This window comes from Sturnira hondurensis, unplaced genomic scaffold (assembly GCF_014824575.4).
Source record: "Sturnira hondurensis isolate 20B ecotype Veracruz unplaced genomic scaffold, ASM1482457v3 Scaffold0023504, whole genome shotgun sequence".
NCBI classification, from domain to species: domain Eukaryota; kingdom Metazoa; phylum Chordata; class Mammalia; order Chiroptera; family Phyllostomidae; genus Sturnira; species Sturnira hondurensis.
In genome coordinates this window covers 355860-378682 of record NW_028096135.1, presented here as the reverse complement: position 1 = coordinate 378682, position 22823 = coordinate 355860, and the positions used below count along the sequence as shown (strand labels likewise).

The 22823-nt window shown below is 45.1% G+C and overlaps 2 protein-coding genes and 2 non-coding genes across 4 annotated transcripts in view; 3 read left to right on the top strand and 1 right to left on the bottom strand.

Moving 5' to 3' along the window:
• Window positions 1-280: 280 nt before the first annotated feature.
• Window positions 281-12695, top strand: DKC1 (dyskerin pseudouridine synthase 1). Its single transcript, XM_037037841.1, has 15 exons — window positions 281-389; window positions 1166-1233; window positions 1843-1929; window positions 3560-3651; window positions 3849-4033; window positions 4649-4713; window positions 5096-5222; window positions 5455-5585; window positions 6121-6264; window positions 7759-7879; window positions 8340-8458; window positions 9102-9205; window positions 9806-9857; window positions 11275-11415; window positions 11843-12695. Exons 1-15 carry the CDS (start codon window positions 374-376, stop codon window positions 11906-11908), a joined length of 1518 nt encoding a protein of 505 aa, XP_036893736.1. The 5' UTR covers window positions 281-373; the 3' UTR covers window positions 11909-12695.
• On the top strand, window positions 5796-5929 carry LOC118981113 (small nucleolar RNA SNORA36 family). Its single transcript, XR_005065272.1, has one exon. It is a non-coding gene; the product is annotated as a small nucleolar RNA SNORA36 family (small nucleolar RNA).
• Window positions 9601-9728, top strand: LOC118981114 (small nucleolar RNA SNORA56). The gene has a single exon (XR_005065273.1). It is a non-coding gene; the product is annotated as a small nucleolar RNA SNORA56 (small nucleolar RNA).
• A 1204-nt stretch (window positions 12696-13899) lies between the features above and the next one.
• MPP1 (MAGUK p55 scaffold protein 1) overlaps window positions 13900-22823 on the bottom strand; it is a 37056-nt gene continuing 28132 nt past the window's right edge. The window contains exon 12 of the mRNA XM_037037837.1: window positions 13900-14568. Coding sequence (XP_036893732.1) covers window positions 14392-14568 — 177 coding nt within the window. The 3' untranslated portion in view covers window positions 13900-14391. The remainder of the gene's footprint in view (window positions 14569-22823) is intronic.

The following is a 22823-nucleotide window of genomic DNA, read 5'->3' as shown; positions in this document are numbered from 1 at the left end:
CTCAGGTGCTCAAACTCGTGTTAAACCCAAGGAAGGTAAATGAACAGCGGCCCAGGCCACGCCCACAAGCTACGGCAAGCTTGGGCTGGCTGCGCCGCTTTCCCAGCCCGAGTTCCTGTGGGTGGGGCGAGATTAAAAAAACCGCACGCGCATGCGCAGGCGCACTACACTGGGGAGAAAGCAGCCAATGAGATTGCTCAGTTGTCCCGCGCGCGTCTCAGGCTCAGCCCTTTCATACTGACTCCTCCCCGTGGCGCGACTGGCACGGGGACGCGCACAAGTGGGCGGGTTCTAGTGGCTCCGTCTGAGAGCGGTGGGAGTGTTAATCTCTCTTGGCGGTTGCACACGCGGCTTGCACGCTCTGCAGGGAAATATGGCGGATGTTGAAGGTAAGGGTCGCTCTTTCACAATTTGTTTGGCCGAGTTTCCCGTACTGGGGTCAACTCCACTGCCTCGGAAATAAGGGAGCAGGGGAGAGCGTCGGAGCCCGATGTCTCCGTTAGCTTCAGCCGCTGGGCTGAGCCGCTCGCTGGCTGCCAGGCCTCCTGCCAGCCTTACCTCTTGGCTTGGAGTCGATGAGTGAGGGCAAGATCGCGGGAGGCCCTCGCGATGAGCTGATGCCACAAGGCCTGGGTCTACCACTGACAGCACAGTCCTAAAAAGAGGACTTGAAAGGCGGCGTCCATGCCATTGATTATGCGGTGGCAGGAGACGTAGCAGCACCTGTGCTGCCTGCAACCTAGACGCCACAGTCAGCGCTCGGGAGCGAGGGGAGGAAAGGATAATTGGGGAAGAAAAGAGGGTTGAGGGGCTGGGGCCCAGACGTACCTTCGACACGTAAGGAAGTTCTAGAGGTCACAAACACGCGAGGACAGTCAAGTGGTCACTTAATGGAACTTTCCGGCGTCTGGGTCGAACGCTTATGCAGCGTGTGAAGTCCCGCCACCGACACGTGGTGAACCTAAAGGAAGCCGACACGTGCGACTGTTTCTAGCTCGTTGTGGGTTTATGCACCCCCCACACATATTTGGCATTACACATCGTTTTCCTCAGTAATTGTTGACCAAACATCCATTTTCCACCTATCTTAGTTTCTTTCTCTATTTTAAACTTTGTTGCATTTATTTTCGGAAAGAACGCCCAAATCCCGTGTTTGTTTTTCTAGTATTTACCGTGCCAAAGAAGCATAAAAAGAAAAAAGAGCACAAGACATTACCAAAAGAAGATGTCGCAGTGAGTAGGAATATGTTTTCCTTTGTTTTGACTAAAAAAAGATCACTTAGATAACAAGTTAGAGAAAACTACTTGTAAAGGCTTTGAAGTAATAGGCTAGAATTGGACAATCATTGTACACAGTCCCGGCTAATCTAAATATCTTCTATCACATGTAGTTTCCTAAGTGGTGTTGGCCACACCAGCTGCTTCCCCTGAAATTTTCTATTTCTTTTTTAAAGATTTTTTTTATGTATCTTTAGAGGGGAAGGAAGAGGAAGAGAAATATCAATGTATGGTTGCCTCTCGTGTGTGCCCTGACTGGGAATCGAACCATGATCCTTTGGTTCACAGGCCCGCTCTCAATCCACTGACCCACACCAGCGAGGGCTGAAATTTTCTTTTTTACTCCACCTGCAGACCCATTGTCCTCTGTCTCTTTAAATAGCTGTACCCTTCTTGGGGGGCACTTAACTTACCCACCTGAGATTTTTAGGTCATTTTTTGTTCCAGTGAAGAGGCATGTACTAGGTTGTTTTCTATTGAAAGGGCATAAGGGTCTGTGTTGGTAATGGAATTGTTTGAAATCAGGTGGGAAGTCTAATAGGGTGTGTTTCTGTCCTGTGGAAGGAAATTCAACATGCTGAAGAATTTCTTATCAAACCTGAATCCAAAGTGGCTCAGTTGGACACATCTCAGTGGCCCCTGTTGCTAAAGGTATGTGGTTAAGATTGTGCATCAGGTCAATGTCTGGTTTTTATTTTTTTTTTTCATTTTTATTTTTTTAGATTTTATTTATTTAGCGAGAGGGGAAGGGAAGGAGAAAGAGAGAGAGAAACATCAATGTGTGGTTGCCTCTCATGCGCCCCCCACTGAGGACCACGCCTGCAACCCAGACGTGTGCCCTGACGGGGAATGGAAGTGACGACCCTTTGGTTCACACCCCGGGGCTGGTTTTTATTTTTAAGTGTTAAGCACTTCATTAAGAGTGCTTAGTGCTAGCATCTTTCCCTTAGGAAATGCCAGGTAACAGTCCAAAGCAGTGTTCCTCAAGGTGAAGGACCAGGTTTTGTTTTTCCCCCCATTTCCAATGTACCCAACACTGTTGTAGAATATAGTTAAAATGTCGAAATGACATCAAATTGCTCAAAGCTTATGTAAACAATTAGTTCTTGGTTTCTGTACTTCACTTTACAGACTTAAGGCAGTTTGTGGGCCACACTTGGAGTGGCACTGACCACTTTAGTGCTTGAGAAGCATGGGCTTTAAAGCCAGATTGGGTCAGGCAGTGTGTGCACTTGGGCCAGTCATTTAACCTCTAACCTCTTTGAGGCTGTTAGCCATTTGCTCATAATTCCTTAGAAAGGCAAGGTGAGGGCTGCAGGAGGTAATTCATGTAATGTGTTTAGCCACAGTGCCTGGCATATAACATGTCCTCTAGAAATTATGTACTATTGCATTGGATTTTATTTTGTTGATTTACTTTTAAAGAGGGGGGAAGGGAAGGAGAAAGAGAGGGAGAGAAACATCAATGTGTGGTTGCTTCTTGTGTGTCCCCCACTGGGGACCTGACCCTCGACCTAGGCATGTGCCCTGACCGACCAGGAATTGAACTGGCAACCCTTTGGTTTGAAGCCTGCGCTTGCAGCCTGCATTCAGTCCACTGACCTACCCCAGCCAGGCCTGTGTCTGCCATTTAAATGGCATCTGCTTTTTTATTGCAGGCCCTGGGAATATAGTAGTGAACCTGGCAGGCAATGTCCCTACTCTCATGGTACTTAAAATCTAGGGGGTGGGACATAGGTAGTTAAAAGAATTGGTATTTATGATAAATGCCATAATGAAACTAAACTGGGTGATGTGAAAGATGAGCTTTAATTGAGGGGAGCTCTTTCAGATCAATGATTGAGCCTGAGAAAGGAGCGTAAAAAGGAACAGATATGAGAAAGCAGAAATAGGAGTATCTAGAGCAAGAACAAACTAGTCATGTTTGAGAAATACTGCTGCCAGCCCTCCTCGATTTGGCTGTCTCATGTCCCTGACAAAATCAAAGCTAGTCAGTCCATGCTTTGTTCATAAACCTGCATGGTGAAGCCCAGTCTGTTCTGTAGTACCCCAAGAAGTCTTTCTGCAGGAGTGACAAAATTGGTCTTATTACTCATGAGTAATTTTTCCAGTATGTAAGGAGGCTTAACAGTCTCTTACAGCAGATAATGAACATACAGGAGCAAGATCCAGGTCTGTGAATTTCAACAGTTAACCATATCACAGTGGCAGTGCTGATTTCTTATTTTACATATATTAGTGGCTTCTTAACTTTATTTTGTGTTGTATCATTGCTTTCTAGAATTTTGATAAGCTAAATATAAGGACAGCACATTATACACCTCTTCCTTGTGGTTCAAATCCTCTGAAGAGAGAGATTGGGGATTATATCAGGTAAGTGTGTTCAGAACAAGCACTATTCAAACTTCTTTAAAAATGACCCCCCGTTTTTTACATCAGTTACTCAGAGGTAGCGGCATTGTCCTAAATATCATATAACTTGTACCCATGGCGAGCTCTTTTTTACTCTTCAGATTTCATTTTTATTAGGGGACCAGAACTGACGCCCAGAAATTTCTTTTCCATTCTAGGACAGGGTTCATTAATCTTGACAAGCCCTCCAACCCCTCTTCCCATGAGGTGGTGGCCTGGATCCGACGAATACTGCGGGTGGAGAAGACAGGACACAGTGGTACCCTGGATCCCAAGGTGACTGGCTGTTTAATCGTCTGCATAGAACGAGCCACTCGCTTGGTAAAATCACAACAGAGTGCAGGTATGTGGAAAAGGGAAGGAAGAAGTGGCTCATTTGAGATTGGGTGGCTTTCTGTATTTCCTTTCCCTTCTACCTTTTAACTCTTGAAATTATCTTCATCAGTAAAGAATCCTAAGCAGAGATAGTCTTTCTATCTGCCTTCTGTCCTCTGTGTCTGCCATTTCTTGGAGTGCTAGGTTATTACGCTTGTGCACGTCGAGTCAACTACATCTGTTCTTAGCCCTGAGGCAGACCTGTGGCCAAGTTCAGCTTTTCAGCTTGTCACTCCAGGGTCCTCTAACTTTGTGCTGCTGCTTCTGCCTAAATTGCCCTTCTTGCATTTTCATGTGAGAAGATTCTACTTGACCTTGAAAGACTTTTTTTCCAGGCAGGCTCTACACTGGGTACTCCAACTGCTCTTGTCAGCACATTGGAAGTTGAAGTCCCCATGAGAGAAAGTGTTGTCATGCCTTTCCCACATCTGCACCATGAAATCTGTCTTGCTGCAAATTTTACAGGAACAGAAGGTCAAATTGCCTACATTTTCTGCTGCACAAAATGGAAGTGATAGGACTATATATAGAATACAGAAAACCCAGTGGCCACACCTGACTACTCTTTTGTCATTTTTTTCAGGCAAAGAGTATGTGGGAATTGTCCGGCTGCACAATGCTATTGAAGGGGGGACCCAACTTGCCAGGGTAAGTCTGTCATTACAGGGAGGGAATCTCTTGGTGACCTGGATCTCTGAGCCCCTGGGCAATTGGAAACAGGTCAGCTTTCCTGGATGGACTCTCCTGTGCCCTTCTCAGTGGTCTGCCCTAGCCAGCCTGGACAGGTGACTACAGATGGCAAGGGTACTTCTGGTCATGTCCCTTGTTAGGAGAGTTCTGATCCAGCACTGTGCTATCCCTGTGTAGTTGGAGAAAGAAGCAAAAATTGAAAGAGCCTTTTAGATCTTAAATGATTGAAAGAAGTCTTGTATGTTTTGATTATGTCCCCAAACTCCTAAAATATGCTATTTGATCTTATTTGAGAGTCCGTGGGTTGAGAGTCTTTATTTTGCTTTGTGCTTGGTCTCAGGCCCTAGAAACTCTGACGGGTGCCTTATTCCAGCGACCCCCTCTTATTGCTGCAGTAAAGAGGCAACTCCGAGTGCGGACCATCTATGAGAGCAAAATGATTGAGTATGATCCTGAGAGAAGATTAGGTAAGTTGTTAGGCCTGTGAGGAACTGAAATTGACAGACCCTATGTGGGGAGGAATGGGTTCTTGAAAATGATGCTCTGCGGTTAAAAGTAGATGCCCTCGGCATGCGGTGCAGCCATAGCCTGTGTGTACTGTTTCTAGTCTTTCTGGCTCAGATAGAGAGTAACTCGGGGTTTCTCAACTGGTGATATGTTGACTTTGGAGAATATGTGCCACTTTTGTATGTATCTTAGGAATCTTTTGGGTGAGTTGTGAGGCTGGCACCTACATTCGGACGCTGTGTGTACACCTTGGTTTGTTATTGGGAGTTGGCGGTCAGATGCAGGAACTTCGGAGGGTTCGTTCTGGAGTCATGAGTGAAAAGGTACGCCGCTGTGGGGCTGGCAGTTAGGGGGCTGGTGCCTGTACAGGCCAGCCCAGAAGTAGGTGTACAGGTGTGAGTACAAGAAGCAGAATTTATTCTTGTATTATTTTTCACACAAACACCTATCACCTATAAACCTACTTTTGCCCCGCCCTGTATATTCCAGCTCTTGGTGAGACTCCACCTGCTTCATGTCCTGGAAAAGGCAATTTCCAAAGTGTTGAGTTCAGTTCAGGGCAGCTTCCCTGTTCTGTTGATTAAACTTTGGGACATTGAAATACAGGCGAGGGGAGACTGTTGGATAGAGAGCATTAATCTATTCACTTACCTCACAGCCTACAGAACTGCTTGCTCAGATTTAAATGTATCAGGTTAAAGATGTCCAAAAGCGAAGTGATTCTAAAGAAACTGAAGACTAATGAGCTTGGATTAGCAGACAAGACGAAATTCATTTCAGTTTTTGGAAGTGAGGCGCCCATGTGGCTATTTGAGATACGATGGCAATGAATAATTTTTCTTCATGGCTGCTTCTCAGGACCACATGGTGACAATGCACGACGTGCTTGATGCCCAGTGGCTGTACGATAACCACAAGGATGAGAGTTACCTGCGGCGAGTCATTTACCCTTTGGAAAAGCTGTTGACATCTCATAAGCGGCTGGTTATGAAAGACAGTGCAGTAAGTTCTGGGTGTCAAGTCCATATTTGGACAAAATGTGTCTTCAGAGATGAGATATGGTCCGTGTTCTGAAAACTTTATTTAAAGAGGGGAAACAGCCCTGACTAGTGTAGCTCAGTGGATTGAGTGCGGGCATTGAACCAGACGATCGCGGTTCGATTCCCAGTCAGGGCACATGCCTGGGTTGCAGGCCGGTTGCGGGCCAGTTCCCAGCAGGGGATGCACCAAAAGCAACCATACATTGATGTTTCTCTTCCTCTCTCCTTCCCTTCCCCTCTAAAGATAAATAAATAAATATTTAAAAAAAAATAAAGAGGGGAAACATGACGTTGTGAACTTAACTTTCTCTGGGCTTTCTGAGTTATTGTTTGTCTCTTATTTTGCCTTTTTTTCTCTGGTTTTGTAGGTGGGATCCTGGGGTCTTTATCCTTTTTTGTCAATGAAACGTTTTTGATTGATTAAATCAAAACCAAATATACTAATTTAGCCTTTGTGGTGTGGTGTAGTGGGTTGGGCATTGTCCCGCAAACCGAAAAGTTGCCAGTTTGATTCTTGGTTTAGGGCACATGCCTGGGTTTTGGGCCAGGTCCCCAGTTGGGGGCATGCAAGAGGCAATCAATCCATGTTTCCCTCACACTTAGAAGCTTCTCTTCCTCTCTTTCTCCCTCCCTTCCCTCTCTCTAAAAATAAATAAAATCTTTAAAGAAAACTAAATATACCAAATTAAAGTAAAAGTTTAGTGGTAGGCCTAATTCTTTTTTTTTTTTTTGAAGATTTTATTTATTTTTAGAGGGGAAGGGAAGGAGAGAGGGAGAGAAACATCGGTATATGGTTGCCTCTCGAGCATCCCCTGCTGGGAACTGGCCTGCAACCCAGGCATGTGCCCTGGCTGGGAATCGAACCGCGATCGTTTGGTTCATAGGCCTGCGCTCAATCCACCGAGCCACCCCAGCCAGGGCTTTTTAAAAAGTTTTTAGAGGGTGAGAAACCTTGATACCTGCTGGCCTATAAGTTATGCCAGAACCTGTGTGTAGTTGGCCCTGGTAATCTTGTTTATGAGTTACTTTGGGATCATGTTACTACCCAAATGTTCCAATAGATCTAATAGATCTAGTTCTGCCAACGTGTTTTTCCCCTTAATGATAAGTAATAGAGAAGAGCAATTAAGGGAGACTAAGGCTGGCTTTAGATTTAAAATGAAAACATCCTCAAGCTCCACAGGCACAGAAGGCGTAGCTGTTTAAAGTTCTACTTAACATTTCTGAGCCGGCGTGCATAAGGTGCCCGGCCTGTGGTGAGTGGTTGCTGTCATTCGGAGTTCCTTCACATGCTGCTTGCAACCAGTGGCTCTTGATGGTGTTAGCCTCCTGTCAAGGTGGGGAGATGCTCACAGCCCCCCCTGCCCCGACCCCCCCCCACCCCGTGTTTGAATTTGCTGTGGTGTGGTGTGGAAGGCAGTGGCTGGGGCTCTCACAGGTGGTACCATTCTTGTAGGTGAATGCAATCTGCTATGGGGCGAAGATCATGCTTCCCGGTCTTCTCCGGTATGAGGATGGCATTGAAGTCAATCAGGAGATCGTGGTCATCACCACCAAAGGGGAAGCAGTCTGCATAGGTAAGAGGGGACATTTTCCTTGCTTCTTCTGCACCATCATGACCAGGTTCACGAAGGGCAGGTTCCCAAGCCCTGGTCTTGGTTTGATCTCACTGTATTGTCAGGGGTCTGTAGGGGTGGCCGCAGCAAAGGGCCGTGGTGAGGCACATGCGAGGGAGGAGATGAGTGGGTTTTACCCCGTCCCTGTGGGTAAAGGGAGGTTATCCCTGCTGCTGGAGGCCATGTCTCAGCAGCTGGTTCTCCAGTGAGGAGGGAGGAAATTAAGAATGGGAATAAATGTCCGTGGTTATCAGTGAAGAGCCTTTAGTCCACTGCTTGTCTCTACATCCTCAGTGAAGAATACTTGGATTAAGGCAGTAGAGTTTAGAGTTTGAAAAAACTGAGCCAGCGGCATTTGGGCTTAATCAGTTATCAAGGCTTTCCTCTGTAAGTGATTGCGTTATCTCTACAATGCCTGCAGCTATCGCACTGATGACCACAGCAGTGATCTCCACCTGTGACCATGGGATCGTGGCCAAGATCAAGAGAGTGATTATGGAAAGAGATACTTACCCTCGGAAGTGGGGGTTAGGGCCAAAGGTAAGTGGGACAGGGTGTGTCCCCTGCCAGGTTATTTTGTTTAGCGTTGCTGAATACTTGAGCAGCTCTTGATGTAACTCCTGAGCCGCAGCCTTGCCTTATGCTGGGCCCTGGGGGAGCTGATGGTGAGTGGAAACTGGCCTGTCTCAGACCTTAGACATTTGCATCTAACAGGAAACAGATGGGCATCACTCAAACTGCACAACAGAATGATGAATTTTAGCCCAGTTGAGGGCTTATGAAGGAGTGCCAAGGTGTGTGGCACCAGTACAGTCTATAGTGGAAGGGTGTGGCCTGTTGAGGGGATCTGGGGAAGGGAGCTTCACTTGTCATGCCGGTGTGAAAGGTGTGGCATTGTATGTCGATGATGCGGAGAGGGGAGGGAAGGTCCAGGGCAGGCGCACTAGTAAATGTGAGCGCCCTGTGCCACAGAAGGGCACTGCAGAGGCTCTCACTAAGACAGTAAGCTTTAACAAGTCCCTTGTTGGCTCCTGTTGGAGAGCGAGGGTGAATTTTGAGTGCTCTGTAGAGGGCTGTAAGGAGTACACAAGGAAGAAACAGGACCTGAGCCATTTGCATGCAGTCGTAATACCTGCTGTGTGTGTTGGCACTGTTCTGACGTTGAAATCCTGACATCCACCAGGCAAGTCAGAAGAAGATGATGATCAAGCAGGGCCTTCTGGACAAGCATGGCAAACCCACAGACAGTACACCCATCACCTGGATTCAGGAGTATGTTGACTACAGGTGAGGGCAGGGCTTTTAGTTTATTAGACACCCAGGGCAGGCAGAGACGGCACACTTGTCTGGACGTAGTAGCGCCTCAGCTACGGGTGAAGGTAGGAGGGTATTGAACTCAGAGGGGTAGGCGCAGCATGCTGGCCACGTGGATGAGTACATCAGCTGCATACAAAGATAGGAGATAACGGGGCCCAGGTGAGGAGCAGGTTTGAAAGGCAGCTGTGCTCACCACTATACCACCGATGCGTAACAAGGAACGGGTTTGGTTGCGGAGTGGGGGTGGGGATTTGCTAGATGCGGGAGCAAAGGAACTCATGAGACCTTTTGCAAAGCCTTGGGGGCTGTAGGGTGGCAGCAGGTGGCACCACCTCGACTGCCCAGGGCAATTGCTTGGTCCTCTGCAGCAGACAGTTATCCCTTTCTAGTCTGGCTTGTGGGACTCTAGAGGGAGTCAGTCTGCAACAGTAAGTGGTAAGTTCTTCTGTCCAGCGTCAGCATTTTGATGGTGGCTTAGACTTGCCAGATATCACTGATTGACTGCCAGTGAAGGCAGTCCCTGCATGGGAAGCTGTTCAGTGCGTCTAACATTGCTGCCTCTCCTTTCAGTGATGTTGTGAAGACTGAGGTGGGTGCCGAAACAGTAGAGACCCCAAAGGTGGTAAGTGGCATCCTATGATAACTTTGGAATGCACTTTGGGAGATGGTTGTGCTTGGCTTGTTTTGGTGACTGTGCAGTGCAGCCACATAACCTGGCTCTGTACGGCAGGGCCTGCCAGCCCCCGAGGCTGCATGGTGCAGAGATGATGTGTTGTGCCTCAGGGTGTTTGAGTTCTGTAGATAACAGCTCACTTTCATTAGTCTGCTGGGAGAAATATGGGCTCAGGAATTACACTGGCCTCACCTTCCACCTCGGCTTAGGCAACACCACTGGAACAGTGTGGGGTTACGTTTTACTGTGGCCCCCACCGTGGGTCCGGTGGTGACACAGGTGTGTCAAAATCAGAGGCTGTGACACTTGGGTCTGAGCAGGAGCAGCAGTGCCACCTGAGGCAGACATGTGTTTCTAGATGGCTCCAGTTCAGTGCTTCAAAAGTTGAAGCAGCTTGGTTTCCCAGGGTTGGGCACCACCGACAGCATGGGATAATGTGTGGCACCGAGTGACCTGAAGCAAGTTCTCTGGAAGAGCTTTTCCTGCCTTGCCTGCTACCTTTGAGGACTGGTGGGAGTACCCCTAAGGGGCATGTGGTTCAACATTTTAAAATATATTTATTTTTGGAGAGAGAAACATCAATGTGTGGTTGCCTCTCATGCACCCACTACTGGGGACCTGGCCCACAACCCAGGCATGTGCCCTGACTGGGCATCAAGCCAGAGATCCTTTGGTTCTCAGGCCAGTGCTCAGTCCACTGAGCCACACCAGCCAGGGCTAACTTTTTTTTTCTTTAAGTGTTTTTTTTTTAAGATTTTATTTATTTATCTTTAGAGGGGAAGGGAAGGAGAGAGGGAGAGAAATATCGATGTATGGTTGCCTCTCATGTGTCCCCTGCTGGGAACTGGCCCGCAACCCAGGCATGTGCCCTGACTGGGAATCAAACCATGATACTCTGGTTCACAGGCCTGTGCTCAATCCACTGAGCTACACCAGCCAGGGCTTTTGTAAAAGTTTTTAGAGGGTGAGAAACCTTGATGTGTGATTGCCTCTCTTCATGCCCCCAACTAAGGACCTGGCTCGTGGGTTGGCACTCAATCCACTGAGCCACACCAGCCAGGGCCTAGTTCAACTTTTTGTGCTAGTGAGGTTGGCCTCCAGAAAAAAATAGCTTGCTCGGGGCCATTCATTCTCTTAGCTTCGTTTTGCTGCTCCTGCCATGCCCATGGCTTCTTGCTCTTTGTGAATGAGACTGTCTTTGAATCCTTGGTAAATTTAAAGACCCATTGGTGTTCATAATTAGAAAACTTCCTATTGTACCCAGTCAGGATTTTTTTTTTTTTTGGTAGCTCCATGCCTTTTGACTTAACCTTTCTATCCGTTTTTGCCTAAGATGTTAACCTTTGATGAAATGTCTCCACCGTAGCAGAAGAGGAAGCGAGAGAGTGAAAGTGACGAGACTTCACCAGCATCTCCACAAGTGATTAAGAAGGAAAAGGAAAAAAAGAAGAAGAAGGATAAGAAGGCCAAAGCTGCTCTGGAGAGTGCAGGAGAGCCAGGAGATGGGGTGTGTATAAAGATGTTCAGGATACCTCGGCCCACTTAGTCCTTGTGGGTGCAGGGAGGAATTACCCACTGGTTGCCAGGTTGGTTACTCTGGGAGTTGCCCCATGTTACTGGAGTGCCTTTGTCCCCTGCTACCACAGCGGATGTACAGAGATAGGCCATGGCGTTTTGTAGTAACTGCTCATAGTTAGAATTTTGATGGTAGGTGGGGAGGCTGTAGCTTGGGAGTCTGCCCCTGTTTGTAAAAGTGGACCACAGGGGCACCACTGAAAAGCTTAGGAGTCTGTGTTATGTGCAAAAAATGTATTATCCCCAAATATCCTTAGGGATCCTAAAAGGCTTGACTGTGTGCAACTTCCCTGAATTCCTTTGGGGAGAGTGGGACTGGTTCTGTTAACAGATTCTGTGGCCTTTCTTTTTTCCCCCAGGACAGTGATACCACCAAAAAGAAGAAGAAGAAGAAGAAAATAAAAGCAGAAGTAGTTTCTGATTAGTGGAGGATCACTTTAAGCACTGTGCTCACCTGGGAGGAGAAATTAAAGCCTTATTAAGAAAACATAGTTCCTTTTGTTCTTTAGGGAATGGAACACAGGTCCCAGGAAGGGCAGAGAGCTGTGGCACATCTTAGCTGCTCTCTGAGACCTCCGTGACAATACCTGGTGTGGTTGTCCCATCTTGTCCTGTTTTAAGGACATGGGTGCAGGAGGCAGATTTGATGCCACCCACTTCTCTGCTCGGGAGAGCTGGGAAGCTTTGCCCTCAGACCCCGCATTGCCCAGTAAAACCATGTGTGGCTGTTTTCTAACGTTTTCTAACGGCCGTTTTAACAGCATTATCATTCACTCATTTGCTTCTGCCCACTCTCCAGCACCCCTCTGTTTAAAAAGTTTGTAAAAATTGCAGAGTGAAATGGTCCAGAAAAACTAAAAGAATGTAACACCCATGTTTACTGGGGGTGGTAAATCCCCAGTGCACTGTAAGGACAGTAGTCTGTTCCGGTATCAGCCACCTTTCTAACTCCAAAAGGCCTGGCAAGGACTCTCAGCCTTTCATCTGAAAGGCTGTTTCTAATCCCGCTGGCCTGATAACTTTGTGTACTTACTCAAGCTCGTGTGTACAGACAAGACTCGTGTATCTAAATCCATCTGCTTTACTTGTGTACGTGGCAGAATCCAAAATGTATTCTCTTGTTTTTTTACCTTCTTTAAAAGGATGCAAACATTTGTTGCTGGAAGACGGTTGTAATTTTTACTTTAATTAAAGTTGACTTATTACATTGTTTAAGTATTCCTGTTGGGTTTTCTAATTGTCGGTGATCTCAAAGTAGTAGAACAAACAAAGGATTTCAAAACTAGAGACTGCTGTATTTGAAATGTGATGCTTTCCCTTTGGTTAGTTTTTTTTTCTTCCTGGATCTGTGTCTTGCAACCTGCACCTCGCACCTCATCATTGGGCATTGGATCAAATACTCTGGAATTTCTTGAAGATGTTAACTAGGTAACAAGGGGAATCATCACAAATTCAGCAGTCTCAAAGAACAGGAGAAAGACATATGTAATGGGTCTGATAGGTGTCGGGGTGAGTGTGTGCAGATGCGCCCTGAAAAAGCCTGAAGGAAGCACGGAAGCTATGATGGGGAGCCCACTGAAGCTATGTGCTAATGGCCCACTAAGTGGCAAAAATTGGGGGGTGGGTGGATGTTAAGGAATCTTAAGGGCCTTGGTGAGGGCTAGGGTTGCTTCTAATCTACCAAAAGCTAAGAACATGTGAGGAGCAGTGGGGGAGTGGGTAGTCTCCAGATATAGAGAGGAGAGGCCTTTGCTGCTATGTGCAGCCCAGTGCTCAGGATCCACCACTAAGCTTTCCACCCCCACCCCCGGCACTCAAGTGTGACCACCATGTAAGCCTCCAAGTACTAGCAGGAAGCGACAATAAATGCCTGCCCTTTGCTGGGTTCCAGGATAATCCTAGGTGGACAACAGGCTCGGGACTGGAGGTTGAGGGTGCTTCTAATTCTAGCAGTGGCTCATTTTCTTGATAGTTTAACCTCTGCAGCTAGTCGTGCGGTCACTCTAAAAAGCATGTCTTGTGAATAAAGAGAACGCTACAATGACTGACAGGGAAAATGGCAAGATTTGCTAGGCATGTAAGCAAGGCCAATGCAAGTGGAAGCAAAGATGTTGGCTTATTTCCCCATGGAGCAAAAACTGGACAATCTTACACCTTTGCCCTCAAAGTATGTTTAACACATTGCATGGGTACATGCACACATACATGTCACAATGCACCTAATTGGGCCCTGCCCAGCACGTGGTCACTCAAACATGCACAAGACGTTGGGTTACTCTGATCACCAGACCCTTAAGATAGAGGCTTGGGGGCATCTGGTGTTGGATGCCATCCTCCATGAACTTAAAGCTGATGACATTTCCCTTTGCAGAGGCTCGTGTGGGTGGAAACCCAAATACTTACAAAGTCATTGGCATTTTAACAGTAACATTTTTATTGCTTTTAAGGGTTTTCCTAGAGCAGACATCATTCTATTGCACAGCTGTTTGATTTTGGCATTTTAGAAAGTTGCAGTAAAAAAGTTTTCCTCAAAGTAAAGACAAATGTAGTGCCCAGTGTGATTCAAGGTGCACACAGGCTGTAGAGGGACAGGATCCATTGCTTTTCCTCCCTGTATATGCCATTTTTGATTAGCATTTGCATTTGGATAGTGCTTCTGGACCCTAATTTCCAGAGATCGTTTAGAAATTCTGATCAATGGGGCCCCATATATCAGGAAAACCAGAGCCCAGACCTTCGTTCGGCACCTTGAACAAGACTGACACCCACTGGCTTAATTAGGATAGTTGCATAGAGCTAGAAGCTGACACAAATTAGCTGGAGGGCCCCTGTTTGTCTTAAAGCAAGGGGAACAGAGTTCCAAATACTGGAGAGGGCATACAGTAGTTCCCCCCTGCATTCTGCAAGCTTAGTAAACCCAGGAGACGGGCACCCACTGTGGAGAACTGCACGCCTGGTCAAAGGCTTCTTGCAATTTCTTAAGGGTTTCATCAACACCATTATTGACCAGTGAGAGGTCAAAGTAGTGAGCGTACTGGCTGCGGATGGCCTCTGAGTCCTTTTGAAGCTGCTGCAGGGCTTCTGTCTGCAAAGAAGAGAGAGCCACTGATGAAAACAGGCTGCAGCATGCCCAGCCTGAGAGGCTAGGAGCAGCTTTTTTTTTTTATTAAGATTTTTATTTATTTATCTTTAGAGGGGAAGGGAAGGAGAGAAGGAGAGAAATATCAATGTATGGTTGCTTCTTGTGAGTCCCCTATTGGGAACTGGCCTGCAACCCAGGCATGTGCCCTGACTGGGAATCGAACCGCCCTCAATTCACTGAGCTACACCAGCCAGGGCCTAGGAGTAGCTTTTAAGTAGTTGTTGACTGTTAGCACCATTGCCTGGCTCCCAGTCACCTGCTTAAAGACAAAGCCTGAAGACCCTGCTTTAGAATGTTAACAGAGGAGACACAGAAAAAATGGCGGCGGAGTATGACAGGGTGACTCCAGTTCTCGTACCCCTGGGAGAAAATCCTGGCAGATTTACTGAAGAATAGCGCAATCAATTCCCCAGCATTTATGAAAATAAGAGACCAGAGATAGTGACGAACTAGACAGCTACAGGTCGTTGGGGTCTCAGGGACACAAGTAAGGACGGAGGCGGCCAGGCTGGCGGCAGCCATTGGCCGGCGCATAAAGACCTTGGAGCCCCGGCTGCCGCAGCGGTCAGGGCCCAGAGGCTTCCGCCTGTGTCCAGCGACAGGGGCGTCTGCCACAGAGGACTCATTGGACCCCAGCACCTGTGAGTAAAGACAAAAGCGGCAATCGCAGGGCTGGCTGCCCTCGGGAGCCAGGCACCCCAGAGTAAAGTCAAAAGCAGCAGTGGCAGGACCAGCAGCCATTGGCCGGTGCATAAAGACCTCGGAGCTGCTGCTGCAGCTTCCAGGCCCAGAGGCTTCTGTCTACGGCCAGCATCAGGATGTCTGTCACAGAGGACTCATCGGGAGCCCAGCACCTGTGAGTAAAGACAAAAGCAGCAGCGGCAGGGCCGGCTGCCCTCGGCCAGCCCAAAATGCCTCAGAGCCGCTGCTGCCACTGTGTTAGGGGTATAGAGGCTTCTGTCTGCGGCCAGTGCCACGGAGGACTCCTAGGGAGCCCAGCACCCAGTGGAGCATTGGGCCTGCTGCGGGGTCCTTGGAAGAGCTGGCTCCCTCCCTTACCATCTAGGCGGGGCTGGGTGGCAGAGACCTGTCTGCCTGGGTGTGCAGGGAGGGTGGCAAGGACAGGGGCCATGTTCAGTTGCGATCTCTGTGGTTGCCAGCCCACCAGCCAGCCAGCCCAGGAAATTTGAGAGGAGCATTGTCCTGACCGGTCAGGTTGGGGATTGGGCTGGGCTGAGAGGCACGCTTTCTGGAGAAGTTATTACTGGAAAGTGGACTGAGGTATTCTCCTGTGAAGGCAGCTTGACTTGCTTCTCACCCAGCCACAGGACTTGAAAGGACCAGTACAAGATCCCGTGGGACCCAGGCAGCCGGTCGGGTGGGTGGGCGCCCACACCCCAGTCTGGTAGCCTGGCTGGCGGGCGGGCGTGCGCCTGGGCCTACAACCCAGCCCACAGAGGGGTCCTGTGGAAACCAGAAAACTGGATTGGACAGTTTGAAACTAACAAGGAAGGAGTTTTTTTGTTTTTGTTTTTGTTTTTTGTTTTTTAAATTTTTTAAAAACTTTTTTCAGTAATCGTATTTTTTAAAATTTTATTGTTGCTGTATCTTTCAGTACTCTGTTCCTCTCCTTTCTTTTTTCCTGTTTTAGTCCTTCTTCCTTTCACCCCAAATTTATTGCTTTTTTCTCAATTCTCTTGCCCTTTTTTTGTGTTTGTTTGTTGCTTTCTATACCACTGTAAATATTTCACAACACATCTCTCGGGTCTTAGCCCACTTTACAGGTTCCTGAATTCTATTACTGTAGTGATTAACTCTACTTCCTCACATGCTACGTCTATTTACTATTCTTTACTCTCACCTTACCTCAAAATCTGACCACCCACAACCTCACTGCTTTCTAGATACAACTCACAAGTCTTCCCTCCCCAACAAGAGACTTATCTTTGGTCTATACTTTCTTTAAAGTGACAAATTGGGTTGAAGATTATAGTTAACACTATATAGAGCCTAAAGATCTTCTATCTCTTCTCTACCAGCCGTGACTATAAATATCATAAAGTACTCTCCTGCTGTCATAAACCATTTTGCCTCCCCCTCCAACTCATCATCCACACTCAAAGAAAGGAGTAGGTGGAAGCGGAGAACATCAAGATACCTGCAGGAGACTGCACCACTGAATTTCACAGATATTCTACCACAGAAGTTCACACCATAAATCTAGGGAGTCAGAACAGATCAATTTAAGAAGCTGAAGCTAACAAGAAGAGTCTCATAAGCAATGGGAAGACAAAGAAACAATGCCCAAATGAAAGAAAAGGTGGAAGTCTCAGAAATAATGTTAGATGAAAGAGAGGCAAGTCAGCTATCAGATATTGAATTCAAAGCACTAGTTATCAGGAAATTCAAAGAGCTCACAATGAGCTACCAGAAACTAGAGGGGAGCTACCATGAGCTCTCCGCAAACTATATCAACATGAAAAAGGAAATAGAAACTATCACCAAAGGACAAGAGGAAATGAAGAATACAATTTCGGAACTGAAGAACACAGTAGAAGGAATGAAAAGCAGGATCGATGAGGCAGAAGATCGGATCAGTGAGTTGGAGGACACAGTAGAAAGAATCTCCCAGAAAGAGCAAGAAAGGGAAAAGAGGCTCAAAAAGAATGAAGATGGACTAAGAGAAATGCAAGATAATATGAAACGTAATAATATCCGAATAATAGGAATACCAGAAGGAGAAGAAGAAGAACAAGGGATAGAAAACCTATTTGAAAGAGTAATGATGGAAAATTTTCCTAATTTGATGAGAGAAAAAGTTACACGAATCCAGGAATCACAGAGAGTCCCATTCAAGAGGAACCCAAAGAGGCCCACTTCAAGACACATCATCATTAAAATGGCAAAATTTCAAGACAAAGAGAGAATCCTAAAGGCAGCAAGGGAGAAAAAGGAAGTAACATACAAGGGAGCCCCAATAAGGTTAGCTACTGACTTCTCAATGGAAACACTCCAAGCAAGAAGAGAATGGCAAGAAATATTTCAAGTAATGAGAACCAGAGGCCTACAACCAAGGCTACTTTACCCAGCAAGGCTCTCAATCAAGATAGAAGGCCAAATAAAGAGCTTCCAAGACAAAAGAAGTCTAAAAGAATATGCCTCCACCAAACCAGCTCTACAAGAAATACTAAAAGGGCTGCTTTAAGGAAAGGAAGGAAAAGAGAGAGACAGAGAGGAACTGTGGTACAAAAATGGCAATGAATAAGTCCCTATCAATAATAACCTTGAATGTAAATGGATTAAATGCTCCAATCAAAAGACATAGAATAGCTGAATGGATAAGAAAGCATGACCCACACATATGCTGCCTACAGGAGACCCACCTCAGGACAAAAGACCATCACAGACTAAAAGTGAAAGGCTGGAAACAAATTTTCCAAGCAAATGGACAAGAAAAAAAAGCCGGGGTAGCAATTCTAATATCAGACAAAATAGACTTCAAAAAAAGGGCCATAAAGAGAGACCCAGAAGGTCACTTCATATTGCTCAAGGGAAGAATCCAGCACGAAGACATTAACATCATAAATATATATGCACCCAACATAGGAGCACCCAAATATATAAGAAAAATCCTAGAAGACTTCAAGAAAGATATTGACAGCAACACAATTATAGTAGGGGATTTTAACACCCCACTGTCAAAAATGGACAGATCTTCCAAACAAAATATCAACAAAGATATAGCAGCATTAAATGAAACTCTAGAAGAAATGGACTTGACTGATATATATAGAGCGCTTCATCCCAAAGAAGCTAAATACACATTCTTTTCAAATGCACATGGAACATTTTCAAAGATAGACCACATGATAGGACACAAAATGAGCCTCAACAAATTCAAGAAAATTGAAATCATACCAAGCATTTTCTCTGACCACAAGGGACTGAAATTAGAAACCAACCCCAAAGGAAAAAACCCAAAACACCCAAAATCATGGAGACTGAATGGTATGCTATTAAACAACGAATGGGTCAAGATTGAAATTAGGGAAGAAATCAAAAAGTTTCTGGAAACAAATGAAAATGAACTCACAACAACCCAAAACTTATGGGACACGGCCAAGGCAGTCCTGAGAGGGAAGTTCATAGCAATACAGGCTTACCTAAAGAAAATAGAAACATTTCAAACAAACAACCTAACCCGACGCCTGCAAGAACTCGAAGAACAACAACAAAGACAGCCCAGAGCAAGTACAAGGAAGGAAATAACCAAGATCAGAGCAGAATTAAATGACATAGAGACCAAAAGCACAATTATAAGGATCAATGAATCCAAGAGTTGGTTTTTTGAAAAGATAAACAAAATAGACAAGCCTTTAAGTAGGCTCATTAAGAAAAGAAGAGAGAGGACACAAATAAACACAATCAGAAATGAAAGAGGAGAGATTACAACTGATACCACAGAAATAGAAGGGATTGTAAGGAATTACTATGAAGAACTGTATGCCAAGAAATTTGAAAACCTAGGTGAAATGGACAAATTTCTAGAAAAATATAATCTTCCAAAACTCAATGAAGAAGAAGTAGAAAGCCTGAACAGACCAATAACAGCAAATGAAATTGAAGCAGTAATCAAAAAACTCCCATCACACAAAAGCCCCGGACCAGATGGTTTCACAGGAGAATTCTACAAAGCGTTTAAGGAAGAGCTAACCCCTATTCTTCACAGACTATTCCAAAAAATCCAAAATGATGGGAAACTCCCAAACTCTTTTTATGAAGCGAGCATTATCCTAATTCCAAAACCAGAGAGAGACACAACAAAGAAAGAAAATTACAGGCCAATATCACTGATGAACATAGATGCTAAAATCCTCAACAAAATATTGGCAAATCGCATCCAACAATACATCAAAAAGATCATACACCATGACCAAGTGGGATTCATCCCAGGGATGCAAGGATGGTTCAATATCCGCAAATCAGTAAATGTAATACACCACATAAACAAAAGCAAGGACAAAAACCACATGGTCATATCAATAGACGCGGAAAAAGCTTTTGATAAGGTACAACACCCATTTATGATAAAGGTACTCAGCAAAGTGGGAATAGAGGGAGCATTCCTCAATATAATAAAGGCCATATATGAAAGACCTACAGCCAACATCATACTGAATGGGCAAAAACTGAAAGCTTTTCCACTAAGATCAGGAACAAGACAAGGTTGTCCACTTTCACCACTTCTATTTAATATAGTATTGGAAGTTCTAGCCACAGCGATCAGACAAGAAAAGGAAATAAAAGGCATCCAAATCGGAAAGGAGGAAACAAAACTGTCACTGTTTGCAGATGACATGATAGTGTACATGGAAAATCCTATAGACTCTACCAAAAAACTGCTGGAACTAATAAATGAATTTGGCAAAACAGCGGGATACAAAGTCAATATCCAGAAATCAAAGGCATTTCTGTATACTAACAATGAATCAGCAGAAGCAGAAATCAAGAAAAAAATCCCATTCGATATAGCAAAAAGAAAAATAAAATATCTGGGAATAAATCTAACCAAGGAGGTTAAAGACCTGTATGCAGAAAATTACACAACACTGAAGACAGAAATCAAGGAAGACACAAACAAATGGAGACGTATACCGTGTTCATGGATTGGAAGAATTAACATCATCAAAATGTCCATACTACCCAAAGCAATTTACAGATTCAATGCAATACCTATTAAAGTACCAATGGCATATTTCACAGACATAGAACAAACACTTCAAAAATTTATATGGAACCATAAAAGACCCCGAATAGCAGCTGCAATGTTAAGAAAGAAGAACAAAGTAGGAGGGATCACAATACCTGATATCAAACTGTATTACAAGGCCACTGTAATCAAAACAGCCTGGTACTGGCATAAAAACAGGCACATAGACCAATGGAACAGAATAGAGAGCCCAGAAATAAACCCAAATCTCTACAGTCAATTAATATTCGACAAAGGGGGCAGTATCATAAAATGGGGTAAAGATAGCCTCTTCAACAAATGGTGTTGGGAGAACTGGACAGCTACATGCAAAAAAATGAAACTCGAGCACCAACTTACATCATACACCAAAATAAATTCAAGGTGGATAAAAGACTTAAATATAAGCCATGACACCATTAAAGTCCTAGAGGAGAACATTGGCAGGAAAATCTCAGATATTTCACGCAGCAACATTTTTACTGATATGTCCCCTAGAGCAAGGACTATAAAGGAAAGAATAAACAAATGGGATCTCATCAAAATAAAAAGCTTCTGCGCAGCTAAAGAAAACAGCATTAAAATAAAAAGACAACCAACTGTATGGGAAAACATATTTGCCAATGATACCTCAGACAAAGGTTTAATCTCCAAAATATACAAAGAACTCACACGACTTCACTCTAAGAAGACAACTAACCCAATTAAAAAATGGGGAAAGGACTTGAACAGACACTTCTGCAAGGAGGACATACAGAGGATCCAGAGACACATGAAAAGATGCTCAATATCACTAGCTATCAGAGAGATGCAAATTAAAACTACAATGAGATACCACTTTACACCGGTGAGAATGGCTATCATAAACAAAGCAATAAACAACAAATGTTGGAGAGGGTGTGGGGAAAAGGGGACTCTGGTCCACTGTTGGTGGGATTGCAGACTGGTACAACCATTATGGAAAACAGTATGGAATTTTCTCAGAAAACTAAAATTGGACTTGCCTTTTGACCCAGCAATTCCACTGCTGGGATTGTATCCTAAGAACCCTAAAACACCAATCCCAAAGAACCTATGCACCCCAATGTTCATAGCAGCACAATTTACAATAGCCAAGAGTTGGAAGCAACCTAGGTGCCCGTCAGTAAATGAATGGATCAAAAAACTATGGTACATATACACAATGGAATTTTATGCTGCAGAAAGAAAGAAGGAGCTCCTACCTTTTGCAACATCATGGATGGAACTGGAAAGCATTATGCTGAGTGAAATAAGCCAGGTGTTGAAGGACAAATACCATATGATCTCACCTTTAACAGGAAGCTAAACAACAAAACAAACAAGCAAGCAAAATATAACCAAAGACACTGAAATAGAGAACAGGCTGACAGTGATCAGAGGGGAGAGGGGAGGGAATTTCAGGGGAAATAGGGGAGGGATGTAGAGGAACATATATAAAGGATACATGGACAACAACTGAGAAGGGTGGAAATGGGAGGGAGTGGGGGGGCACGGGGGTGGGATGGGATGGGAGTAATAGACAGAAAACTGTACTTGAAAAATAATTAAATAGAAAAATTGGGGAAAAAAAGAATGTTAACAGAGAAGGGCACAGAGGGGCAATCAATTAAGAACAATTATCAGAGGATCTCAAAGTAACCCTCAAACTAATCATAACGCTCTGGAAGACCAGCAGCCATCTCCCAGTTCTTGCCTTTGAGCATGGAGAGCCCTTTCAGCAGCCCCCAGAGCTGCAATCCCAGGACAAGGTTAAGTGTGACTGACAATGCCAGGTCTCTTTCTAGAACCCAAAAACAAGTGGCCATGAAAAGATTGATAATTTAACTCCATAAAAGTAAAAGTATTTCTGTAGCAATAAACACCAAAAGACATGCCAAATTGTTTTAAAAAATTGTTACTGATACCACAAAGGGATAATTAATACAGAGTTCCTAGAAATCAATAACAAAAAGGCCAATAATCAGGAGAACAATAAGCTAAGAACATGACCAGGTATCAACAGAAAAGGTAATACAAATGGCCCTTAAGAGTCTGACAAGCCCTGCCTGGTGTAGCTCAGTGGATTGAGCGTGGCCTGTGAACCAAACAACCGCAGTTTGATTCCCAGTCAGGGCACATGCATGGGTTGCAGGCCAGTTCCCTGCAGGCCAACTCCCAGCAGGGGACGCATGAAAGGCAAACATACATTGATGATTCTCTCCCTCTCTCCTTCCCCTCTAAAGATAAATACATAAATAAATAAATAAATAAATAAAAATCTAAAAAAAAAAAAAAGGAGTCTGACAAAAGCCCTGGCTGGCTGGTGTGGCTCACTGGATTGAGTGCTGCCCTGTGAACTGAAGGGCCACCAGTTCGATTCCTGGTGAGGGCACATGCCTGGTTTGCAGGCCCGGTCCCCAGTAGGGGGCATGTGAGAGGCAACCACACA

Coding starts and splice junctions, on each gene's coding strand:
- DKC1 (XM_037037841.1), top strand. Junction 1,930..3,559: donor AGTGGCCCCTGTTGCTAAAG/GTATGTGGTTAA, acceptor ATTGCTTTCTAG/AATTTTGATAAGCTAAATAT. Junction 6,265..7,758: donor TGGTTATGAAAGACAGTGCA/GTAAGTTCTGGG, acceptor CCATTCTTGTAG/GTGAATGCAATCTGCTATGG.